Genomic DNA, 23,427 nt, shown 5'->3' on the forward strand with positions numbered 1-23,427 from the left:
CTTTGTTAAGGAACCAGAGGTACAGAGTTACAGGATATCAGGGGATACCAAATGCGCAGAAGTACAGATGGGTCTTTTAGCGAAGCCTGCCCAGCGGCGTGATAGGACAGGCCATCATTGGCAGTGGCACTGATGGCTGTTTGGAGTAGGCCCATTTCCGTATGCACGGTAGGTATGAGCTGGCCTTATCTCTATCGGACGGCCCCAGCCCCCACGGCCTGGGACTCAGACGTTCTCAGAGGCCCAGCTCTCATACCCGGCAGGATGTGCGTCAGACAGATAGCTCTAGCGCTTATATATTTTAGAATCCCCTTATTGATTTTGCCGCTTTGATATCGGGGTCTTTCAGTGAAATAATGAAACATCGCGCGTCTCTGAGCTGTTTCTAGAACCCACTGCTGGTACGGTGATTAGATTTTGGCTCTAAATTGAGATTGCGCGGCGAAACTTTCAGTTCAGCCTGAATTCTGAAGCTGGCCGGTCTTTCTGGTCTTCCGGTCTTTTCTGAACTTTCCGGTCTCAATGGTGGCGCAATTAGCGGTTTAGAGCTATTCGGTTCTCATTAGTGTGCGAGTCTGTAACGCTGGGCGCTACTCACTGCCACTGGACGACGGGAGGGACGTTTGGCGGCCGCATTTTGACTGGTTTGTGCCTCAAAGCTGTCAGAGAGGAGTGCCAGTGCACTGACAACAGGAAGGAGGGCGGCGACAGAGAGCGGACGAAGGCTGTAAGCCGGTGCCCGCTGGTGTCACGTGTCAGTCGGCCCCAAGATTGCTTAGTCGACCCAGCACTCAAAGCGTCTTGCCTGTGCAATTTTGCATGTTGCAGGCATGGCGCTGCAGAAATGTCAGCTAGCCGTGCACATTATGTTTCGTCGGCGTTTCGACTTTACTCATTGTATCAACGTAGGTATGGTAAAGGCACGGATCACATAACGGATCGGCAACTCCCCCCCGCGACCTGTCTCCCCTGCCACCTGGTGGGCATTTAGGTGAACTATCTTCACTAAGGAAGCGGCCGGCCTCGTGCGTGTTGAGGGCGTCGTGTCGGAGCTAATTAAGTGATTTTTCTGCGGAACATGGTTTCTCAGCTAGCTCAGAAGATACCTATGGTATAAATGAGAATGGCAAGAATCGTTAGAGACAGGTTAAGTATTTGAGATCGTATCCTTTGTCATGAAAATCGTTGTTTTCATACCCACGTGGGCGACCTAGCGTCCATCGCTAAATTGGTAATTTTCCGATCGCTGTCATCTCTTACATATATTTCATGAGTACATTTTTGATAAATATTCATCTGCCGATTAAATTAAATCTATAACTTTCACAAATATCCTACTTGCATAAAGTATAAACCCACGCCGGGCCGGTACACGGTACCAACCGCGCCGGGCCGAGGGTGTATGAAACCCCCGCCCCCTCCTAACTCGGCTTCTGGGCTACGTAGCCACACGGGGTAAGCGGCATTCCAAAGGGCGTAAAAATAATGGCGGAAATACTTCGGTCATTTTTTTAGGTCAGATCAAAGGTCGGGTCACCAGAGGTCATTAAAGGCAAATTTTGTCTATTTCAACAATTTTCGAAACATCCGACGCATAACTTGGGAACCAACAGAACTACAGAGGCGCGGAAAAGCGCATTCGATAGCTCTTTCACAGGTCCTTCTGAGTTTTATTCACAGATTTAACCTCAGGTCAACGGTTTAGCGTCCAGAGAGCAAAATCTCCAAAAATAGCCGTGTTTACGAAAAACGTTTTTTTCGGTAATATCTTTTGACTCAAACGAGCCACGACATTACTTTTGCCAGCATCGTGTTCCTCTCGTCGAGACGCGTCGAATGAACTATAGGTTGACCTTGAAAGGTCATTTTGAAAATCTTACGTCAGGTGAAGGTCATGACCTGACCGGAAAGGGTCATTCTGCATATCAGTCGATCCGTATCGTCGAGCTGAACACATCTGACGTGTTTTCATCGCTCTAGCACGTCTCTATCAAAAGTTATAGTAAAAAACTGCTGGTGAACGTTTTTATTCCACTGTTTACATACATGTAACCCGATGTTTGAGGGTGTTAAGGATGACCCGCCCAGACCAAATGAGACGCCTTTCAATTTGCTCTTATTGAATTATTATTAGTATTACACATATTATTATGCATATAGAGAGAGAGAGAGAGTATTGAGTATGCGGCAATATATAGGGTGCAAAATGACCTGACCTGGCTCTAAGCCACAGATATTTTGAGATGTCTGATGTAACACGTGGCTAAACCAGCCTCGGGGCCAAAGCTATACGAGCACTGTTTAGCAGCACGCTGTTACCCAGTACCTAGCATCATCAGGTATGGGTGCCTCCGTTCCTATGGAAACGTAAGCAAACTTCACAATGTTGCCAACGTCTTAATGGAAACCGGCTAAGTGTCAATACCTTGTAGCGGCGGGGAGGGTCGTATCGTGAAACAGGGGCCGAGATCCACCTATAGTCACGTTAATGGCCAGCTCGTTGGATTTGCTCCGATGTTATCTACTCCAACTGGTAGCCTGTGACCATCGAGATAGGAACAGAGGATGAACTCGTACTATGGGCAGACGGATGAGGAAAGGTGGCTTCGTGTACGGCCAAAAACGACGTTAAAGTTGCGAGGACGTGGTTCTTGCTCATACAACTCAAGCATGACTAGAAACATTTGTATCATTATGCATGCTCCAGCTGATTAGGGAATAAAGTATGTAACATTTCCATGTTATGGTAACATTCCAGCTGTTAGAGAGACTCTGTAATTTAATCCGTTCACAACCTTTGATTGTTTTTGTTTCGTTGGGTTAGGCCCTTTCGGTCCATTGAGACCATTGCAGAGCCGGAAGGATTATAGGAATTGGGGGAAACATTGGTATGGACAGGCACCCTAGAGAGTCACCGGGGCTGAGCCCGTCCCAATGGACAGGACGACCAGCCCCCCAAGCACTCTCTGCACCCGGCTACGGGTGTGCTCCCTAGGGAGCAGTGGTGCGCTTCAAGGGAGCAGCCCGCATGAGATAAAGTTGCCTGTCCAGTCCGGATCGAGAGTTGCTGCGTGGAGGAGAAGGATTTGAACTTGATCTGAACATCCTGAGGATGTAAACGACGGACGGGTGTTGCGTTCACACCCGTTTCCCCGTGCCTTTTAACACTGGTTGCGGCGGGCGGCCGGCTCCCCTCCTTAGTGAAGATATCCGCGCCGCTAGATGGCAGCCCGCTCCGCGGGTACACCGATAACAATGGGAAGCGGGGAGAGTTGCCGATCCGTTAGGTGATCCGTGGTAAAGGATAGTGTGCTCCTGTTTCCATCAGCTGTGCCCCTGTTGATGAATGCACTGTCACATTTAGTTGTAACCTAAGTTATGTAATGCTGTGTTCAAATGTATCGGCGTTTTTGTGATTCGTGTAGCCCTATTCCAAGACCATATCGGACTACCGATCGAGTGGGTAGACGAACGAGCTCATTCAGCTCGCACCACGCTCCCGAATTCATAACTTAGCTGAGCGGGACTCTCTCATTGTTGCAACTTATCGCTGTCAGCATTGTCGGAAGGGATGACTGCTAACTGCGCCACCCTGGGACAGCCGCTCAGTCGAGACCGTGGGTACCGCCGGCAGTGCTGTGGCACCTCAGATGGATGACCTCTCGCCGCCCCGGGCTGCCGCCTCTCACCGACCCGGCCTGTCAGCGCTGGTCACGCTCGTTCCCGGAAGTACTGGCCGATTTCCGGCTGGAGCCGTCTGCGCGGCGGTCGGTCCGACGGTGCGCCGAGCCCTTTGGGCGCGGTGTGATGAATTCTGTCGGCCCGTACTGGCGAGGTCGATGTCTGGAGTGTCTGTCGGCCATGGCGGGTCGTCTGGGCCGCGCCCGGCGAGTGGGACGCTGTTGGTCTGGTCTGGCGAGTGGGACGCTGTTGGTCTGTCGGTCTAGCGTGGCGAATGGGCCGCTGTTGGTCTGTCGGTCTCTCCTGGCTAGTGGGACGTTGCCTTTCTGTTGTTCTGATCTGGTCTGACGACTGGGACGCTATCGATATGTTGGTCTGGCCTGGGAGCTTGGCACCGTCAGTCGGCCTGATGTGACGCGCGGAGCTCAGGTGTATACCGGTGATCTCCTGCGGCCTGGTAACTCCGCTGCTGCGGGCCGGCCGGGAGCAGAGCGGCGGGGCTGAGTGTGCCTCCGGCCTCCGGTCTTCACCGGTCTCCGCCGGCTCGCCCCCGTCTGTTGCGGTATGCAGCGCCGCCGGCGGCCGTCTCCCAGACAGATTGGCCCAGCGAAATTACCGCCATCAGACGGATTTGCGTGATGCGAAGTGGTTGCTGGCCTGGGGCAGCCCTGCAGACACCCAAGAGGTGGCATGTCCGCATCGCGGTCTCAGAATGCCGCTAATCGCTGGGCTCAATGGGTTGGTCGGAGCGGAGCATCGCTTTTGAAGACCAATCTTGAGCTGATCCCAATGAGTTCCAGTTTCTCTTTTACCTGCACACCGCCAGGGAGCAGGTGACCCTCCCGCCCGTATATGAGCCCCCATACTGAGTAATTCACACGGTGGCGACCCGTCCGATCCTCCCGAGCCCACCATGTGTGTGGGCTTCGGGAAGCGGCTTTCATCGTTGATCGCCCCGGCTCCTGCACCCGCAGCCTGCGGGCAGACTGCCTCCCCGTAAGAGGCTTTCCTGACGGCTCGCCGTTTTCAGCCTCTGGCAATTTGCGCTTCGCTAGATCAGGGGAATTACATACATTGTGAACATATATTTCGTGCGCCTGGCTTCTTCGCAGAAGCATGCGCTGTTGACGTGTGTTATGCCGAGCGTTTGATGTAGTTATTTTACATATTATCTGCTTAATAAATGACCTTCACTGTCTGGCATTATGTTGTAACACCGCCAAACTAGATAGTTTGATTATTTTATAAGCATGTTGATTGTTGGTACAGTAGCATTTCCGCCGTGACAGCTCTCGTCTTATCCTGTGTATCGGCACTGGCTGATCAAGGGGGAGGGGGGGGGGGCATTAGGAGCAAATGGCCCTCTCTCTGTATCTGTCTCTCCTCCCTCTCGCTCTCCCTCTCCATCTCCCTCTCCCTCTCCCTCTCCTGCTCCCTCTCCCTCTCCCTCTCCCTCTCCCTCTCCCTCTCCCTCTCCCTCTCCCTCTCCCTCTCTCTCTTCCTCTTCCTCTTCCTCCCCCTCCCCTCCCCTCCCCTCCCCTCCCCTCCCCTCCCCTCCCCTCCCCTCCCCTCCCCTCCCCCTCCCCCTCCCTCCCTCCCTTTTTTTTCTCTCTCTCTCTCTCTCTCTCTCTCTCTCTCTCTCTCTCTCTCTCTCTCTCTCTCTCTCTCTCTCTCTCTCTCTCTCTCTCTCTCTCCACCATCACTACCCTCCCCGGGGGCCGCTGCGACCGTCGATACCGTCCACAGACGCGAGCTGCGGAAGCTCCCCCCCCCCCCTCCCCCAGCTCTCGCCGCGTCCCCGGCCCGTTTCCTGTCCAGATAGAGGCCATGGGTCGACAGATACCGTCCGACTGCGGGGTTTCGGACAACACTGGGGCCCTGTAACCAACGCAGAACCAGGGTCTTCCTGCCAACAGAGAACCAGGGGTGGCAGCAGAGAGTTTAAACCCACCAGAGCTCCAGGACTCGGGCCGTAGGGCTCTGCTGTTGGGAGACTGGTATTCACGTAGCCTTACCGCTGCTAGAGCCGCACGGCCCAAACGCCGACAACACAGAACCAGAGTCCTCTCAGTACCCTCAGACTCCAAGGGTCTTACTGCTGAGGGTCGCAGGACCTTACTGTAGGTATCTGACATGAACCCAGAGTCCGCCTACATTTGACAGAGTCCTAAGACTATTGACTCAACAACTGGGCCATACCCTATTGTTGACGGAGCGCTGTGGTGACAGCAGACAGTTGCACGGCTAAGCCACTGTGTGGTCAGCTTTGTGTGCGATTGCCGGCTTTTGACGTAGGTCTATCCCTTCCGGCCCGGCGCTCCTTCCGGAATCAGCCGTTTTCGGGCGAACCGGGGCCGAAATCGCCACTGTTTTCCGGCGCCACGTCAGCCGGCAGCCGTCACCGGCGGTATGATTCGTGACCGCCACGACGGTTACTGTTGCAGGCCTCGTCACCGACCTCTTATGCTCGTCAACAGCCTACCTCGTTATGTCGCGTTTCGGCTCGATGTCATAGGCGGCGGAACGGGGAGGGCACCGGGGCACCGTGCCCCTCTTTGATTTTGGCATTTTAACATTAGCCCTATGGGCGTTGCATGGAAAGAATGGGACCAAAAGTCGGCAGTGCCCCCCCCCCTTAATTGAAGGTGTTCCGCCGCTACTGCTCGATGTGGCTATGTGTGGTTGTAGGCATTATAATCACAAAACAGTCATGCCTAGTGATTGATATCGATAAATGCTAGCAGATCGAAACACTTTTCCTCATTTGCATACAAGTACGATCACATGAATCCCTTTGGCGCTCAAACTTCCGGTCCGTGACCGTCCCTGTCTCGGTCTAATCCCGAGGTCCGGGATGGTCTCCGTCTCGTCGTCTCGGGTCCTTCAGGTGCCGGTTCGTGCCGGGGAGCCGCCGGTGTCCGGCCGGGCGGTATGTGCCTCTCGTCCGTGGCCCGGCGGCCGGAGGTGTGGGGAGTGCCGCATTCTCTCCGGACCGGTCACGGCCAGCCGTCTCTGATGTCCGGACTGCGCCCCGGCACCGTACCGGGCACGACGTCCCCACTGACCGTCTGATCGGCCCCTCGGCCCGCCGCACAGTCAGTCGGTAGCTGCTCTGTCCATGTGCCAACCGGCTTCGACGAACTGCGCACCAAATTAACCAGCTCGGCGATCAAGCGGCTGGGCGGCGTGACGGCGCGAGAGATCACAGTTACAATAATAGACTGTAGTCGGAGAACAGACGGGACAGGCCGCGTGGCCCGTCTGCCGGAATGTCCGGATATCTGAGGGTCTGATGAGCTTCACGTCACTTTATCTTAGCCGGCATGACCGAATCAATGGTCGGGTATGAATGGAGCTATCTGTAACATGCTCAAACCTGTTTTATCATGTTGCCGGTCCGAGATAAGATAGTCTGGCGAGCGTCTGCTAAGTGCGACATTCATATTTCAATGGCTCAACTGTCTCTGAAAACAGTGTGACAGGATCCATCTGAAGCATGGCAACAATGTTATGCATTGGAACAATAATCCTAATTTCTAGCGTGTAATTGAGATTGCAATTGTATTCTATAGGTAGTCAATTGTAACTACCTTTACTTAGGTCTTCTTCAGCTGAAGTCAGCGAGTCGTGAAATTTGGACCTGCAAGTGCGGCTGTGTCGCCGCTCGCTGATGCTTGTCTGCCCTTACTGTGACCGAGTTCACTAGGCTGAAAGCTCTCCCTCGTCCGCACACGATAACCTCTGACCGAGGAGATCGGCGGGGTCGTGAGAGCGGTGTCTGTTACTGAAACACGACACTGGTGAACGTGGCACTGTGTCAGGTGTCTCCTCGGGCCGCCTCGCGTTCCAGACTCTCACTCTGCTTGTTGTTGAGCGATTACCCGCTATTTGCGGCACCTGTAATGTACGTTCTGCTCCGATGCGGCACCGTTGATTTATTTAGCTCGTTGCTTTTTGATGTGGCTTCATCCGGGTGGCGCCTGGGGCTTCAAATATGAACGCGGACCTGCATTAGTGATGGCTGTAAGGGTCTGTAATTCGGTTTCGAACGCCGCGGCACTCCGCTAAGGAACATGCACCGGAAGTTGGCCGGGGCAGGAGCCATCACATGACGGTGCTGCCTCGGGTGACGGCAACTTGTGTGCGCCGCGCGCTGCCAGAACCGCAACAAGTTGGGATGGTTGCTAGGCGGGCAAGATTGATTAGCTAGGCTGGGTACCGTGATGGCAAGTCCCAGGCAGGCGTATTGATTCGTGAGACATTTTGGGAGCACACGAGTGGTTTCCACCTCTTGTGCCTTCAATATTGATCGAAGTTCAGTAAAGATGATGAGTATGAGCTGATGATGATATATAAGATCATGAGTCTTGATGAATGCATGGTGGTGATTAGATAAAGTGATTAAATTGAACCTGGAGCTGAATCTGAAAATAGTTGCCTGAAACAAACAGCGATGTTTTATGTTGTTCATTCCAAAACTAGTGTAGCTATACACTTTTTGCTAGTTTCTCTGCCAAAGTTCTGCCGTCATTTGGTGGTCAACTTTGAGCAATGGGCGCCAACACTGAAGCTCGAAACAAGCCTGATATAACGTGTACTATAGCGCACAGTTCTGAGGTTGTGGGCGTAATTAGATGTCACTGATGGCAGCTGGATACCAGAGTCCAGATACCAGCTAACTGATCGACAGCGGGATTTTCCGACCTTGGCAACCCTAAGCCAACCACACTGAAAAATTGGTCACTGCCTCCTAGTGCATGCCCGAATTATGCTTTCTTGCTAAGATCTGTCAGTTTTTTTTTTTAAATTTGGCGAGTGCTCTCGCTATTGACGGCTTCTTGTCCAACTTATCGCTGGGAGCTTCCAACTGACGTGTCTACCTATACCGCCACTCACCTTACGATGATAAAACGCCATTCAGGAATCTCATCACTTCGACGCGAGACAGCTACTCCTCAAGAGTGTAGCTATAAGCTAGCGCTGGTCTTGATTAAATCAGTTGGTTTTAATTTCAAATATCTGAATATTTTGGATGCAGGTCTATTTCCAGGTCCATTATTGATGTCAAATTTATCGTGCTTGTTTCATGGTGAGCTTTTTCATAGACTGACTAAATATGATGAAGTAGCCTATTCGTTGAACACGACAAACGTCTAGCCCGTATTTTCGTGGAAAGTTCAAGCCGGTTACGATGCAAATATTATCACGACGCGATTAGAGTGTCTCGTAAAGGCTGTTCTGGTATGTCTGGCATCTGCTCCATCCAAATTAATGGGCCTCATTTACCAGTCGAGTCGACTGATGGGCGGCGAGTCCGCTCCACCGCGACGGTCGGCCTACTACGCCAAGCGGGCAGCGCCGCGCTGGTGGCCGGGATATGTGGCAGCGCTGGTGGAATATGCCGCTCCACTGCACTGGCGGCTGGCGGTTGGGCTGTTGCTTCAGTGATGGCTGAGCTAGGCTGCTTTACCAGGCGGCAGCCGGCGCGGCGGTGGCAATATGCTGTGTCTTGGCGGCGGCGTTGGCCGTGATGTCCTGTACTGATCGGTCTCATTTGCGCTGCCGTTTAGTGGCAGACGGTGCACACTGCACAGTGCTGAGCGCGCCGACGCCATGTGAATCGCGCCTACCGTCATACTGCGCATTGGCCTATTGCACGCTGCTCCAATCATTATCATTCGCTACCCACGTCGAATACTAATTGAACCAATGAGGGCGTCCCCAGCTTGTGCAGTTTCGTCTCCCGCGTCACGATATGGAGCGGGTGTGCCCATACCGTCGGAAGCGCCCAGCACGTGTCAGCCGTGTATATAGAGCGCGAGCCGTGTCCGCTTACTCGATAGCGAGTGAGCTGCATCGCCGAGACTGTTGTGATGGATATAACACACCAGCGAAACTGCTGCATATTGTGTTTTGAGTAAATACACCCACGCCGAAAAGTTTTCCTTTGTCATCGCTGATCGGCCCGTTGAAAAGTTTTCCTCTCTGAGCTCATAGGGCACTGTGATCTGACCTTCCGTCTCCGGCGGCCGAGGAAGCGACTAATTTCCATGATGACGCTTAGTTGAGAACTCGTAACAGGCGGGCCGCGGCTCGGCTTTAATTTGGTTCCGAGTACGGTCGCCGGGTCGGGTCGGACGACCGGCCGGACGGTGGAGGTCGCGGCCGTCCCGCGCCGTCTGACGTCACACTATGACGTCAGACGGCCGGGCGCGGGGCGGTCCGTATTGAACCGGGTCGGTGCGCCGACTGAGGTCTTCCCTCCACCTCCGCTCCCGCTGGCTCCGGGCGGACACGTCCCAACTCCGGCGGCGCCGTCCACGCCGACCAATGCCTCCAGACGGCCGGACATGATCGGCTGAATTATTTATCAATGGAGGAGTTGGTCATCCGCATAGGTCCCGCAATAGATATGGTGTCAGGTGCTCGATGTTTCTCTGCTCACAGTGAGATGCTCACAATGAGCTGTGAGTTTCTGCATCGGCTCGGTCCGTGGAGGGCCGTTTCCGCGGATCGTGATATCCGCCGAGTCGTGCCACATAACCCCGACCCCAGCCCCGACTTGGCGGTTCGGAGCGACTGTTAGTGCCGGGATGATGCTGCGAAAGGAATGCGTCCGTCTGAGGCCTGCCGGACGGCCGACAGTAGACGATGATGCGGCGACTGGTAAAACCGAGCCGCTCCAGCTCAGCACCGAACCCGCAGTGACTGGTGAAATCGAGCTTCAGCCCACCCTCGGCGATTGGTAAAACTGAGCACTAGCTCGGCACCTTAGCCGCGGCTGATTGTAGGAGTGGGCCGTCCCTGTGTTGGCCAGTGCAGTGATGCAGCAATTTTGCAGCAATGTTCTGATAGTCCTGGCATTGAAATTAGTTGCTGCTTTGGCGATACTTCTGGGGTGTGTGTAGTCAGTGGCGGTGGAACACCTTCAATTAAGGGGGTGGGGCACTGCCGACTTTTGGTCCCATTCTTTCCATGCAACGCCCATAGAGCTAATGTTACAATGCCAAAATCAAAGGGGACACGGTGCCCCGGTGCCCTCCCCGTTCCGCCGCCTATGTGTGTAGTGTGCAATGCTGAAACCAAGGTCTCGATTTTATGTGTTGTGCGTAAAACACATTTACAGTGTAATATCCTCACATCGATTGCTTTTTGTAGTTGTTGACAAGAGCGTCGATCGATTCGCTATTGCAGGCATTGTATTACGAATTACGGTGCCCTAAAATCGCATTCGCGATAATGACTGTCGGATTTTTATGATTCCATTGGGAACTGACTGATGGTTGGTTACTTTCACTGGTTACACTGCGACTGTGGCATGCCAGTTTGAAAGGCGCAAGCTTACATGTTGTTCTACGAGCGAATTGTGTAAGCGACTGCGGTAGCTTGGGATGGTGCTCTGTGCACGGGGCTGTGACGGCGCGCGAATCGTGTCCCTCAGTCTGACCGAGGTGTGATTTCGGAAAGGTCAAGTTTTTGAATTTGCTTTAATGTGTGTTTATGTATATGCTAATAAATGAGCAGTCGTTTGAAAGGAAGTAGGATATCATGCCTGATATAATTCGGTGTTAGACATCTGCAAATATTTAGACATAAGTAGATCAATCATTCATCTAATGAGTAGTGGGTGGTGTAATAGCAGGGTAACGTCCCACACACAGTCAGGAGTCGTTGTAGTCGCTGTGTGGAGATGGCGGTCGGTCTTGACAGCCCGCCGCTCCCTTCCTCCGGCAGACTGTTCCAGCCGTGGTCGGCGCTGCTGAAGAACTGGAAGGTGCTGGCCGTCACCCACCCGGGCTACGTGGCCTTCCTCACGTACGACGAGGTCAAGTCGCGCCTGGCGCAGCACCAGAACAAGCCGGGAAGGTGAGATGGAGACCCGCCACGCCCTCCGTGCGGTCCACGTCACAACATTGGCCGACACTCAATTGCCAACAGTAGCGATTCTATTGTGTGGCATCATGAATGTCTTTTATACCTACAGCTGGTTCGTAATGGTGTGTTCAGATTCGATCGAAAGCAGAGACACATGGCTCACATTACCGCAATGTAATGCTCAAGAAGTGTCCGTTACATTTACTACGCTAAATTAAATACCTCGATTTTTCATGTGCATACTTGCGTTTTTTTTTTTTTTTTTTTGCTTGATCAACAATTGATCATAGGCTAGCACAACATGGCCTGCTGTTGAACATGTTTAGTAACTCAGGTGATAACTGGATATTGCTAACTTAACTGCCTGTAATAGGAAGTCATCAGATTTAGCGGTGGAGTACATTTAAGTCATTTATAGATAACGGAATAAGCTGCGTTGTTAACAGTGGTTCGCACGCCACTCTGCACCATTCACTCAGTCCATGGTTATTCCGGGCTCCCGCAACACTGACCACCGCGCTTCCGCGCCATTCCTGAGCACTCGGTCGTTACTGGAGGGTGAAGGCGGAACCTGAGCTATCGACGGACGTGACCTCTGACCGGAAGGTCGGGGTCGGCAGTAAAATTTTACAGCCGCGGGCTGGTTATCGCTGCGGCAGCCGTGTCCCTCCTGCTGGCGCCGGCCGCGTGTCGTCTAGCTTCGTCAGCTCTTCCCTGTTTAAAGGCGTAGGCGGGTTATCGCACCGCCAGCAGTGCCCCTCCTGGTTCCTTCGGATGGGACCTGTCTGTAGGCGCCGCCTGTGCCCGCCTAGCTCCGTTGCCTGTGTTCCTCCTGGCTCTCTCGGCTGTGACTCTCCTGTAGGCGCAGGCGTCCGCGTATATCGGCACTCGGCACCTTCGTCTGTTCGTCTGCGGACCGAAGCTTGGGCCTGGCGCTGGCCCTGCCCGTAGTTTCGACTCGGATCAGAACGCCGGCCCGAGCTGGAACGTCCGACGATTCCGTAATGTCAGTCTGGACCGTAGTTTCGGCCCGGATCAGCTTGTCGGTCCGGACTGTATCGGCCCGAACCCAGAACCAGGCAGCTGCGGCGCGACTGGTTACGCTCCACAGGGGTGTACTGTAGCCGCGGCGAAATGGACCCGTACGGAGGCGGAAGGACTAGTGCGAGTGGACCGGAGATTGAACAGTGCAATTTCGCGAGATTGAATCACAAGGGTAGGCTGGGTCTGGTAGCAAATTTGGCCATTCTTTAGGCAGGACATGGTGGATTTGTTGTCAATGAGGATAGAACAAGACGAGTGACTTCGTGCGTATAACTGTTCAAAATGCATTACCTAACTAGCTGGTGTTTAATGTTGACGCTGTTCATTATTGCGATTTACTTACGTACTCACTGCTCGTTCCGCTCGTTTGCGAATGGTCGGAATAGCTCAACCACGTCTCCGTCATCCGTATGTCTCTTTAAATAAACAACAACGGCAGACTTGGAGTGTAGTAAGAACTATGCGTGTTAAATCGGCTGGAACTCGCACACATATTTCAACAAACGGCCCCTGGGAAAGCGTGAAACAATGGCCACCTGAAAGTCCATTTCGAATCGCGGCGCTACCGCATCAAGTGGTGATGGTCTTCAATGGCCATGACCGCGACTCCGCCGGTTCCCTTGGCGCCTACCTGGTGTAAAACGGTTCCCGACGTTTTCGCCAGAACCGTCAGTGGCACCTGCTAGCTTACCGTGTCATGGTTTCTAAATGCATGTTTGTTTTCAAATCAATCATATTCCACGCAGTGTTCTTTGATTCGTCACGCTGTTTTCTCAATGAAAACATCGCCATTCAGCTCTGTTATCTGCCTGGAGGAGCTTTCTTCGCGTCTTTCATCAAGCACCTGCCAAGTCGAGCGTGTTTGCTCACTTTATCTGCGAAATTACATTACAGGCTGGCGTTGTTTTGAAGTTGTGAAATTTCCTGCGCGTTTGCAACAAGAATGCAAATGATGCGCCTAGCTTATCTCCACGGGCCCATTTCCATAATAAAGTTACGGAGGATTTCAACATTTCTCACCACCCGCAGCGGTGTTTTTTTTTTCTCTGTTGGAGGCGTTGTTCCATATGGAGCAGGCGACAAGAAAATTTGCGCGATACATCTCTACAACTCTACTTGATTTTGTATAGATTGGTTCCTTAGGAACTCACACGAGTTTTCCTTTTCATGGCTTAAGCTCAGGCTACACTATCAGCGTTTTTTCGGTTTCTGCGTGATTTCGGTTTCCGCGTTTTTACGGTTTCTGCGTTTTTTCGTTCCGGGCGGCCGCCGCGTGGACGGTGTTGATTAATGCATAGTGATGGATAAGTGATCAAATTAATTAATTATTCATGTTAAATATTATCGTGTTTTAACAAAATTATAATTAAATAATTGTTTTAAAGATTTTACAACTAACAAGAATATATTTTCGATCATAATCATTTGTCAGATTAATTACAATTATCATATTTGAAGTAGAATGATGAGTTTTGAAACACATCTTGTTTTCTTTAATCATGAATTACAACATTTTCATTATTTACATTTGAAACTGTTCCATCGTCACAATATTATTAGCAACAATCACTTCTTATCATTCATCACTAAAACGAAATCCCGCAGAAACCGAAAAAAAGTTCACAGCTCTGAACTTTTTTTCGGTTCCGACTCGTCGGTTTTTGCGGGTTTTCGTTCCACGGGACGCCAGACTGGCAGTGTAGCTTGCGCAATGCATTCGCTATGAGGCGAGCTTGACGCCGCGAACCGAAATCCCGCAGAAACCGAAAAAACGTCGGAATTCATGCTAGTGTAGCTTAGGCTTTATTCTGACATTGATGGGTGGAGACTTCCACCCGAGGATATGATTTTATATTTGCTTTTTCCAGAAGTTTAATTTTTATTTTCGCAGGTAATATCGTAGGGTCACTTTAGGATCAATGCCCATCTGCAAAATCGTTCTGCAAAATTTGTAACATTGCCCACGGTCTAAGTATTTATAGAAGGGTCTTTGAACTCTCCAGTAACACCCATGGTTGACAATTTGTTAAGTCTTCGTAGGCATGCCTCACGTAAAACCGCCAAGGTCTCCATGAATTGCATGAGGGGCACCGTTGGAGAGACGGCCGGTTTCCCGGTCTGCGCGGAAGTATCCGTTCCATATTACCACCGCGGCCCAATAATCACATCACGGCCGGCTGACGGCTGCCGGCGAACGATCCGGATCTGATCTGGATCGAACGATCCGGATCGGGGGAAGGGCACTGGTGTGCCACCTCACGTCGGGTGCATGCATCGGCTGCAACTCGGCCGCTTCGCGCTCTGATGGTTCCTGTGTGGTTCTGTGGCTAGAGTTTGGTGATTTCTGTGTTTCTGTGGCTGGAATAAGATATCAAATCTGGGAATCGGTGGCAGCGATGTGTGCACATTTGAGAAACTGAAACCGATTTTCACCTCTTGACTCGCACCGTTGCGCTGTTGCTACACTTTCGTTGTATTTGTATCGGCTTTCCATTCATTTCCCTCATGCATTCATTTCCTTCATACACCACTGGTCGGTGTGCGTGTCGATCGTCTCCCGAGTTGAGCTGTTGCCACACTCACCAAGTATTTGTATAAGCTTTCCATTCATTTCCCTCATACACCGCTGTTCCGTGTCGTTTGTTGCGCTGCGTTACTGACTCTCACCCTCTGTGTTGCAGTTACGTGTTCCGTTTGAGCTGCACCCGACTGGGCCAGTGGGCGATCACACTAGCACTGCCTTACCATCCCCTCCCGCCTGTGTTACAGTTACGTGTTCCGTCTGAGCTGCACCCGACTGGGTCAGTGGGCCATCGGCTACGTCACCACAGACGGCAGCATTCTGCAGACGATCCCGCAGAACAAGAGCCTGTGTCAGGCGCTGCTGGAAGGACACCGGGAAGGATTGTGAGTGGGCGTCTCAGCCATCCTTACTCAGTGCTTAAGTATATTTTCCAGCTATTATATTATTCAGTGTGTTTTATCTAGCTGAGTGCCTAAGACATCCATTTAGACAGACTGCAAACAGACTTCAGACGAGAACGTGGAAATTGCGCTGAGCTGAGCTGTTGACGTCGAGCGTAGAGTTTCTCCCGCTCCGGTTGGAAATGCATTTAAATTCCCAGCAGAGGCACGCAATATTCCGCGTATTTCAGTGTAATAGCTGTGTAGGCGGATGACACGAAGCTTTTGAATGTAATATTTGATATAGCGGAGGAAATTTCATTTGGATGAAACAGATGTTGAATATTATTTACGCGATGTGATGACGCAGCTCGGAGTACTTTTTTACATTTTCTAAGGTTTCCGGTATTCTAGTTTGAAATTCGTATGCTTACCGTGCTTCTGAAGAACCATATGCCCTACTGCACAGTCCGTATCATTTACGCTTCGCTATCTGGTTTCTCATAGCTAATGAAATTGATAACAAATCTACACGAACTGTGTAATACTTTTCCTGGAGACTGTCTTTGGCTGCTCGGCAGCTGACCAATTCTGGCCTGTGTCACTGTCTGCTGACTGTATGAGCGGTAGCCTGTGTGGAGCGCCGCCCCCGCCTGATAGCCAATACCTGCCTCCCTGGCGATGGATCTTAGTGACCGGTTCGGTGTCGGGGATGGGGAGGGAGGCGAGGGGCACACCAACGACACCTGGGCACACCTGACCTGACCTTGTGCCGAGGAATACCAACGAGTAACGACTGACCTGACCTGTCACGGGCACACCAACGACTGACCTGACCTGCTGCCTAGGGCACACCAACGACCGACCTGACCTAGTGCCGGTCTTCTTTCGATGAGCTATCCTTCGCGCAACCCTCCCCGGGTCTAACCTTACCTGCTTGTCCACCTGCATTGTTTTTCAGTGTTTGCCTATGTCTTCCCAATAGTGCAAGAACATGACGACCTATGTGCGGTATGTTGTCTATTGACACTCGCACAGTTCATTAGTGTCAGTCTGCTCTGCTTGTTTGCCAGTCCGAGCTCTTCGCTGCTAATCCACAGCTATCTCCGAACGAGAACAATGTCTGTCAGTCCTGTGACTTGTGTTCTGCCCTGTTAACAGCTATCTGTACCCCAACGAGGGGAATGTCTGCCAGCTCCGTCACTCGTCTGTCCTGTTCCGCAGCTACCTCTACCCCAACGGGAGGGACGACAACCCGGACCTATCGCTGGCAGTCCAGGCGGCCACTGAGGACCACATCAGGGTACGTAGCACCAACGGGACATGATTGGCGAGGACCACACGAGGGGGTAGGTGTTAGCAGTGGGCCACGAGGACCGCGTTGGGTACGTGTTACTGGAGGGACACGTGTTATGAGGACAAGATAAGGGCACGTGTTCCTGATGGGACGCGTGTTGTGTTTATTGTGCTTTAGGCTGTTAATCGCTCGATTACGCCGATCTCCTTCCATCTGAAAGCTAGCTGCAGTCGATTATAGTTCGATACAGTCCATCACAGCCTGTTTCTGCAGTCCGCCACAACCCAGTAAACCCGTCTAATCCCGTTTCTGGCATTCATGTCCTCCTTGAGCTTACTCCTAAGCTGTCCCATCCGATCTTCTTTCAACCCGTCTCATTCCATTCCATATAGTTCCGTGTTCCGTTCCGTCAACTTTGCTCTACTTCGTCCAACGTTTTATCCTATCCTCTTGACTTCAATCTCAATCTATTTCCATCCTTCGCTTCCCCACGACGACATCTTTGCCGGCGTTTTGCTCCGAAGCCGTGCACTCGGAGCCCCTGCCGTGTCGTGCCGTGGCGATCAATGGAGCTCTCGGTCGCCGTCGAGCGTGGCCTCTACCCGGCACCGGTCCTCTGCCAAGCGCCCATTCAGCTGGCGTCGCATCTGTGGCTCGCCGCCGGGTGCTGGTATCGAGTCGGGGCTGGATAAACGACTGAACGGACCACGCCGATGGCTGGTATCTTTTGGAAAGAGAAAATGAAGAAAGTAAGAGAGATGAGAGGAAGAGAAAAGAGATCGATAAAAAGGAGAATGGGAAGAGAGAGATGGGTAGAAAAGAGAGAAGAGACAGATGAGCAGGGAGACTATGAGAAGAGTGACGTAGAAGGGCTCTATTTGTTATCGCATTTGAACCTTACAAAGCTCAACCAGCTATCCCGCTATCCTCCCCAGCTTTTCTGTAGGATTCCTGAAATGGCTGCACCGGCTGATTGGAGTGGAGCCGGGCTGAAACAGTGCCCTATCTGGGCTCGGCTCTCCGAGTCGTTAATCCCGTCAGTACGGCGATAACGACTGTTGACTCCGCCACGGAGAGGCAGATGACTGGTCGTGGCGGGACAGAACCCACCCCTCCCGCCGCGCCGCACCGAACCTGACCTCCTGACTTTGATGCGAACCCGACTCCCTCTTCTTTTCCTCTGGAAGGGACCCGCCCTGACATTGGGGAAAAGCGAGGATTAGCGCATTGAAGGCGGATGCTTCTTCGTTTCCGGTATAATGCGCTATTAGCATGATTTTCCCGTATGCTCAAATACTTAAAGATAAAAAGTGACAACAACCTGTAAACCAAACGCTTTCTTATGATTAGACCCATCTCATACACTTTTATTCGTTTCCTACAGGCAATACACTTAGCGAAACACTTTAAAAATGTGAAACACTTAGTGAAGCGCTTTCATCGGGAAACAAATTTTGTCTACCAATTTGTCCTTCCATGATTTGCCTTCTGGATAGGTAAACACGAAACTGACATCTGCAAGCTGTTGGAATGTTTGGTGATGAACGCTTATCGCTTGGTTTGACTAGGTGGCGTTTGCAGTGCATCATCAGCTTACTGAAGGCTGGTTTTATTCCACGTGTGTCGGTTGACTCAACCCACGCTGCTTGATAAGAGATGGTGAGCACCCGTTTGCACTCTGTTTAGTGCGTTGTTTGATAAGGGCTTCCGGTTCAAGCAGTGTAACCAGTCATACTGATACAGCTCCCTACCGGGCACGTGGATAAGCATGGGTATGCCTTGAACAATGGACATCCTGGCCCCGGCAGCCTACAGCGGGGTCGTGTCGACAGCCGACAGCCCTTGTATCGAGGCAGGAACTCCCGGCCCCGTCTGTCCGGCCGGCCGCGCCGAGCTGGTTATAAAGATAGCGCCGCTGCAGGGCTGACGCTCGCCCCGTAGACAGCCTCTTAGGGCCCGTCGACCGAGGTTATATTATCGTGCACCGACTGGGTGTCTTGGTATCTCGCTGCCCCGGTTTGTCATAGCTCGCGGAGTGTAACTGATATTCACCAGCTCAGGCTTGAGTCACCTGAGCTGCTTAGCTGCATGAATTAGCATTTCAGGCCAAGCTACACTAAAGTGTTCACGGGGTATGCAGGATAAGCTTTCACTTTTCCAAACATGCTTTGTGATCTCAGTTTTAATGCAACTGCATTACTTGCCATTGACGACTGACTTGAATAAACCTCTTCGCCCCATTCTCCACATCAGCTTTGGGGGTCATTTTTCACCCTTCCGTCCGCACTCTGCGCTGATCCCGCGGTCATGATGTGGAAGATTTGAACGGATCATCGCGCGGCGGCCCCAAATCGGTGCGGAGAGCGCGGCAATATCGCCGATGAGAGCCATTGCCGGTCAGAGACGGAGTGTCGTCACTGATCGGGCGTCTCCGAGCTGTGATCGGTTTCTGCTGAAGACGTCACCGCTGGCTGCTTTCTGTGGCTCTGGCTCTATCCTCATTTCCATCTTCCTTCTAGCTCTTTCTGTATCTCCAACTCTGTGTCCTTTTTCGGCTTCGTGTCCGTCTCCTTCCCAGCTCCAGCTCCGTCTATGGCTCCGACCGAGACTTCTTCTCTCAACCCGACCCTGTCCGTCTATCTTCAGCTCCGTCTTAACGATGCGTCTCCCCGGCTACTCCGTCTCACCACCGGCTTCTGTCGTTAGTCGTTAGTCAGGGTTGGATTGATGAGTCCGACCAGACGACAGCGGCGAGAATGGGCTTCGATAGGACACATCGGTGCTGAGAGAGGTGATATAGCGTGGCTCGGTGAAGATGGGATGTCGACGATGGCCAGCGGGGAAAGAGCTAAGAAAGAGCTAGAGCATTTTGCCGGTGGCGGTGGAAGGTACCGGAGAATAGGAGCCGTAACGAGCGGGTACCAGAGAGGAGATGGAGACGTTTCGGCGTCAGTCGCAGCCACGGTCAGAACCCGCCGTTTTCTGTGCGTACCAGAGACTTTTTCGTCTATTTTCCAAGTCTAGTCCGACACCCGCGTCTCACAGTCAGCCTCGACGCGCAGCACCCTCCAGCCGGCCGAGGGAGCCGAACTCCTCCCAGCCACCTGGCACCTGGCAGTCACAGTTCGTGGGTATTGGGTAACCTCCCAGCCACGGTACAGCCCTTAGCAGACTGCGTGGTAGGTATTCTTTTTTCGTTAATACCGATAATAACTCAAAGGCTATACTATCAATCGGTCGGAAATCGCTGCAGATAGATGCGCCATGCTCCACTCCTTCGATTAGGTCTATCACTAAACAAAGTATGCGCCTCGTGTGGCTACAAAATGCAAACAATTATTTTGGGGGCAAATATGAGCTTTTGGGTTTTGTTGCCAAAATGGATGGAAAATGAGTACGATGATTATGCCAATCTAAGGTGCGGAGTCTCCCGCGTCTTGCTGTTACGATTTCCGAATGACCGATTGCATAGTATTCGCCTTATTCTCGGTTTTGTCGAAAAAAGAATACCTACCACGCAGTTTGCAGAGGGCTGTACATGGCAACCCTCACCAGCCATCATCCTCCAACGGGCCGAGAGAGTCTTTATTCCTCCCAGCAACCTGGCACCCACGGTTCTTAGGTAATCTCCCAGTCAGGGTTGCTGAGTAATCCTCCCAACCATAGTTACTAAGCAACCCTCGTGAGCCGCGGTCCCTGAGTAACCCTTATTGGCACATTCTCTGGAGACTGGATAACCCTACCGTAAAATGGGGTGAAGTGAGACTGTGGGGTGAAGTGAGACACAAGATACACTTCTTCCTCTAATGAACACAGTTTCTTTAAGAACTGAGCAAAACGGTGCAAACTTCCGTTGCACCATTTTGCTCAGCTCGTAAACAAACTGTGTTCATTAGAGGAAGAAATGTATCTTGTGTCTCACTTCATCCCACTGTCTCACTTCACCCCGTTTTACGGTACCAGCTTCGCTGACTGTCCGTCCTTCCGGCCGTGCTGCAGCCTCCGCCATTATCATTCCCCTCGATAGTCATTGCCTTAGTGGTGTTATTGGGCCGGCTGCTGCCGCTGCCGTGGTGCTCCTCACCAAACTGATATTGGCGTCTGTTGTCGGCGGGCCTGCCCGGCCCCTCACTCTCACTCCCACTAATCAGAGTGTCGCAGAAAGGCCCGGCGAAAGGTCAGATCCTGATTTATACGGCATCGACCCTATATTGGGACGGCTGGGCCTTTTGCGGGAACGGAACGTGCTCTCTCCACCGGGTGGTGAACCAGACTCGTTTCCAAGAAACGCCGATTTGACGCTATTCGACATTCATGTCTCTTTGTGCATTCAAAAGTGTGTCCAAAGTTGCTAGACTGTGCTTCTAATCCCTGTTTTGCTTGCTGAAAGTTAATTCTCTTAGCTTTAAGCTATCTGTCTTATGATTAGTTCCCGAGCTGAACATACAAGCTATTCCCGATGAGTTACTATGGTGAAGCGGATGGACTGAGGGGTCGGATGGTATCTGTCGGTCCCGGCGGCACTGTGCTGTGTTGTGCCGACTGTGCTGTGCCAACTGTGCTGTGCTGACTGTGTCGTATGCTCGGCTGCCGTTGGCGCTCGCTCGGCCGGGTCCATCAGGCCGGCTGTCACGCCCCCCGGCCATCGACGCGCCGGTAATGGATGATCCCTGCACCTCCCCCCCCCCATTCCCCGTCTACATGGTCCATTCGCCCCCCCCCCCCCCCGCCCGGTCCCAACCCATGGCCCCATTTCCGCGCCAGTTACCCCTCCTCCTCCCTCCGGTCCCAGACATCCTCCTCTCCGCGGTATACCATGTTCTTTTGGTTTGAGATGTTACTTATGATTATTTATTTGTTATGATTATCATTTTTGTTTATTTTTCGTTTTTTTTTTTCGGAAAGCGTTGCTGGGAGTTGAATGGAAGATAGGTCATTTCGATGCGGTATGTGATGTCCGACGGTACAGGCAATGGTTATTTTTATTTGTTTTTCTCTTGTCATCACAGCTAGCGCGTTAGATATGTGCAGAACGGTGTCTGCCACAGAGTCAGGCTCGATATGAGTCGTATGTTGGTCTTGGTATGCGTGATTACCTCTCTTGTGTGTCAATATTCGATAGGGGAGTAGAGCGCATCCTGTTGAGAGACGCAACTCAGGCCACCACTCGGGTGCTGGGAAGTCGGTCAATACGACGGCAGAGGCTAGCCGGACGCGCCGCGCGGGATGGAAAATCTCTGTGCTGACCGATGGGGGCTCGTCTACGGCAATGGGCCGTGCGACGGCATATTCCAGGCGCCGCTGAGTTCTTGAGCCTGTTGCCAGCCGCTGCTAACCGTGGGTGGAAAATACCGAAACTGTGGGCGGACTGTAATCTCTCTGGCTGTCGTCGACCAACTGTTTGATTTTCTTTTCTGACCGCATTTATCTGGTTTTGGGATGTTTGTTCTCCTGCCGTTGTCTGATAACCGTCACCCATTGCCGTCTCGTTGCTGTACGCTGATAGTTATAACTTGTTACCACCTCGTTGCTGGTATTTCATTGTTATCTCGTTGCTGGCTACGGATTGCCCGTTTCGTTACCGGTGACTCATTGCCGCCTCGTTGCCGGTCACTCGTTGCTGCCTCGTTGATAACTCATTTTTAACTCGTTACCGGTGACTCATTGCCTTCTCGTTGCCGGTCAATCCCTGCTGTCTCACTGCTGATGCCTCCCTGCCGTCTCCTAGCCGTTAAGTCATTACCGCCTCGTTGATTGTTCATCGCTGTTTCCTGGCCATTAGCTCATTGCCGTCTCGTTGCCTTTAACTCATGCCGTCTCTTTGCCTCTCCGACAGGTGACGCGGGAACAGTACGAGCTCTACTGTGAGATGGGCAGCACTTTCCAGCTCTGTAAGATCTGCGCTGAGAACGACAAGGACATCAAGATCGAGCCGTGTGGTCACCTGCTCTGCACGCCTTGCCTCCAGTCATGGCAGGTGAGGCAATAAAGCAACGATTCTGCACTGCCTGAGAGACACTGATGGACCAATTTAGCGCTGCATGTGAGACCTGAGACGGATTCCAGTTCATTCCTTCAAAATGTCGATCAGAATTCAGCAACATTTTTATGGAGTCCTGATATTGGTTGGGTGACTTGCTTATATTGCCTTATTCTAAGACTGGAGAGGTGTCTACAGGTAAAAGAAAAAACAGCACAGTGTAATCGTCGCCTCTTTCATTGAGTTTATTCCTATCTTTGTGTTTTATCGCGCGCAAGGGCGATGATCAGCTTGAAGTCTAATGACTCAAGTGACTCCCTGTAGGAACTAGGAAGGCTGTGTCATTGCCGCTTCATCATGTCTTATGCTTAGTGCCAGTTTTGTTGTACGCCATGCTAGATATGCGTTCGCTGAACGATGAGACTGCTGGGTGAAGTACTCAGGCATCAATGATTGTCAGTATATTTTGCAGTTACTGGGGTTTAGGTCTACAATCATCTCTGTCGCATTCATTGGGGATCTAGCAACTCAGTGGTTCTGTCGACCGTGGCCAGTTCTTCTAGCGCGCCGCTGGCTCTCACGGCGCATCATAAAGCCAGTCTGACAGATATTACGGCGCTGTAAATCCAGCCAGCTCATCGCTCCA

The 23,427-nt window shown here is 52.0% G+C and overlaps 1 protein-coding gene across 1 annotated transcript in view; it reads left to right on the forward strand.

Moving 5' to 3' along the window:
- LOC122389008 (E3 ubiquitin-protein ligase CBL-C-like) overlaps window positions 1–23,427 on the forward strand; it is a 41,494-nt gene that overhangs the window by 7,393 nt on the left and 10,674 nt on the right. Inside the window, exons 3-6 of the mRNA XM_043380667.1 lie at window positions 11,416–11,547; window positions 15,370–15,507; window positions 16,729–16,807; window positions 22,638–22,778. Coding sequence (XP_043236602.1) covers window positions 11,416–11,547; window positions 15,370–15,507; window positions 16,729–16,807; window positions 22,638–22,778 — 490 coding nt within the window. The remainder of the gene's footprint in view (window positions 1–11,415; window positions 11,548–15,369; window positions 15,508–16,728; window positions 16,808–22,637; window positions 22,779–23,427) is intronic.

The sequence above is a fragment of the Amphibalanus amphitrite genome, unplaced genomic scaffold (assembly GCF_019059575.1).
Source record: "Amphibalanus amphitrite isolate SeventyFive unplaced genomic scaffold, NRLGWU_Aamphi_draft 000341F_arrow, whole genome shotgun sequence".
Classification (NCBI taxonomy): domain Eukaryota; kingdom Metazoa; phylum Arthropoda; class Thecostraca; order Balanomorpha; family Balanidae; genus Amphibalanus; species Amphibalanus amphitrite.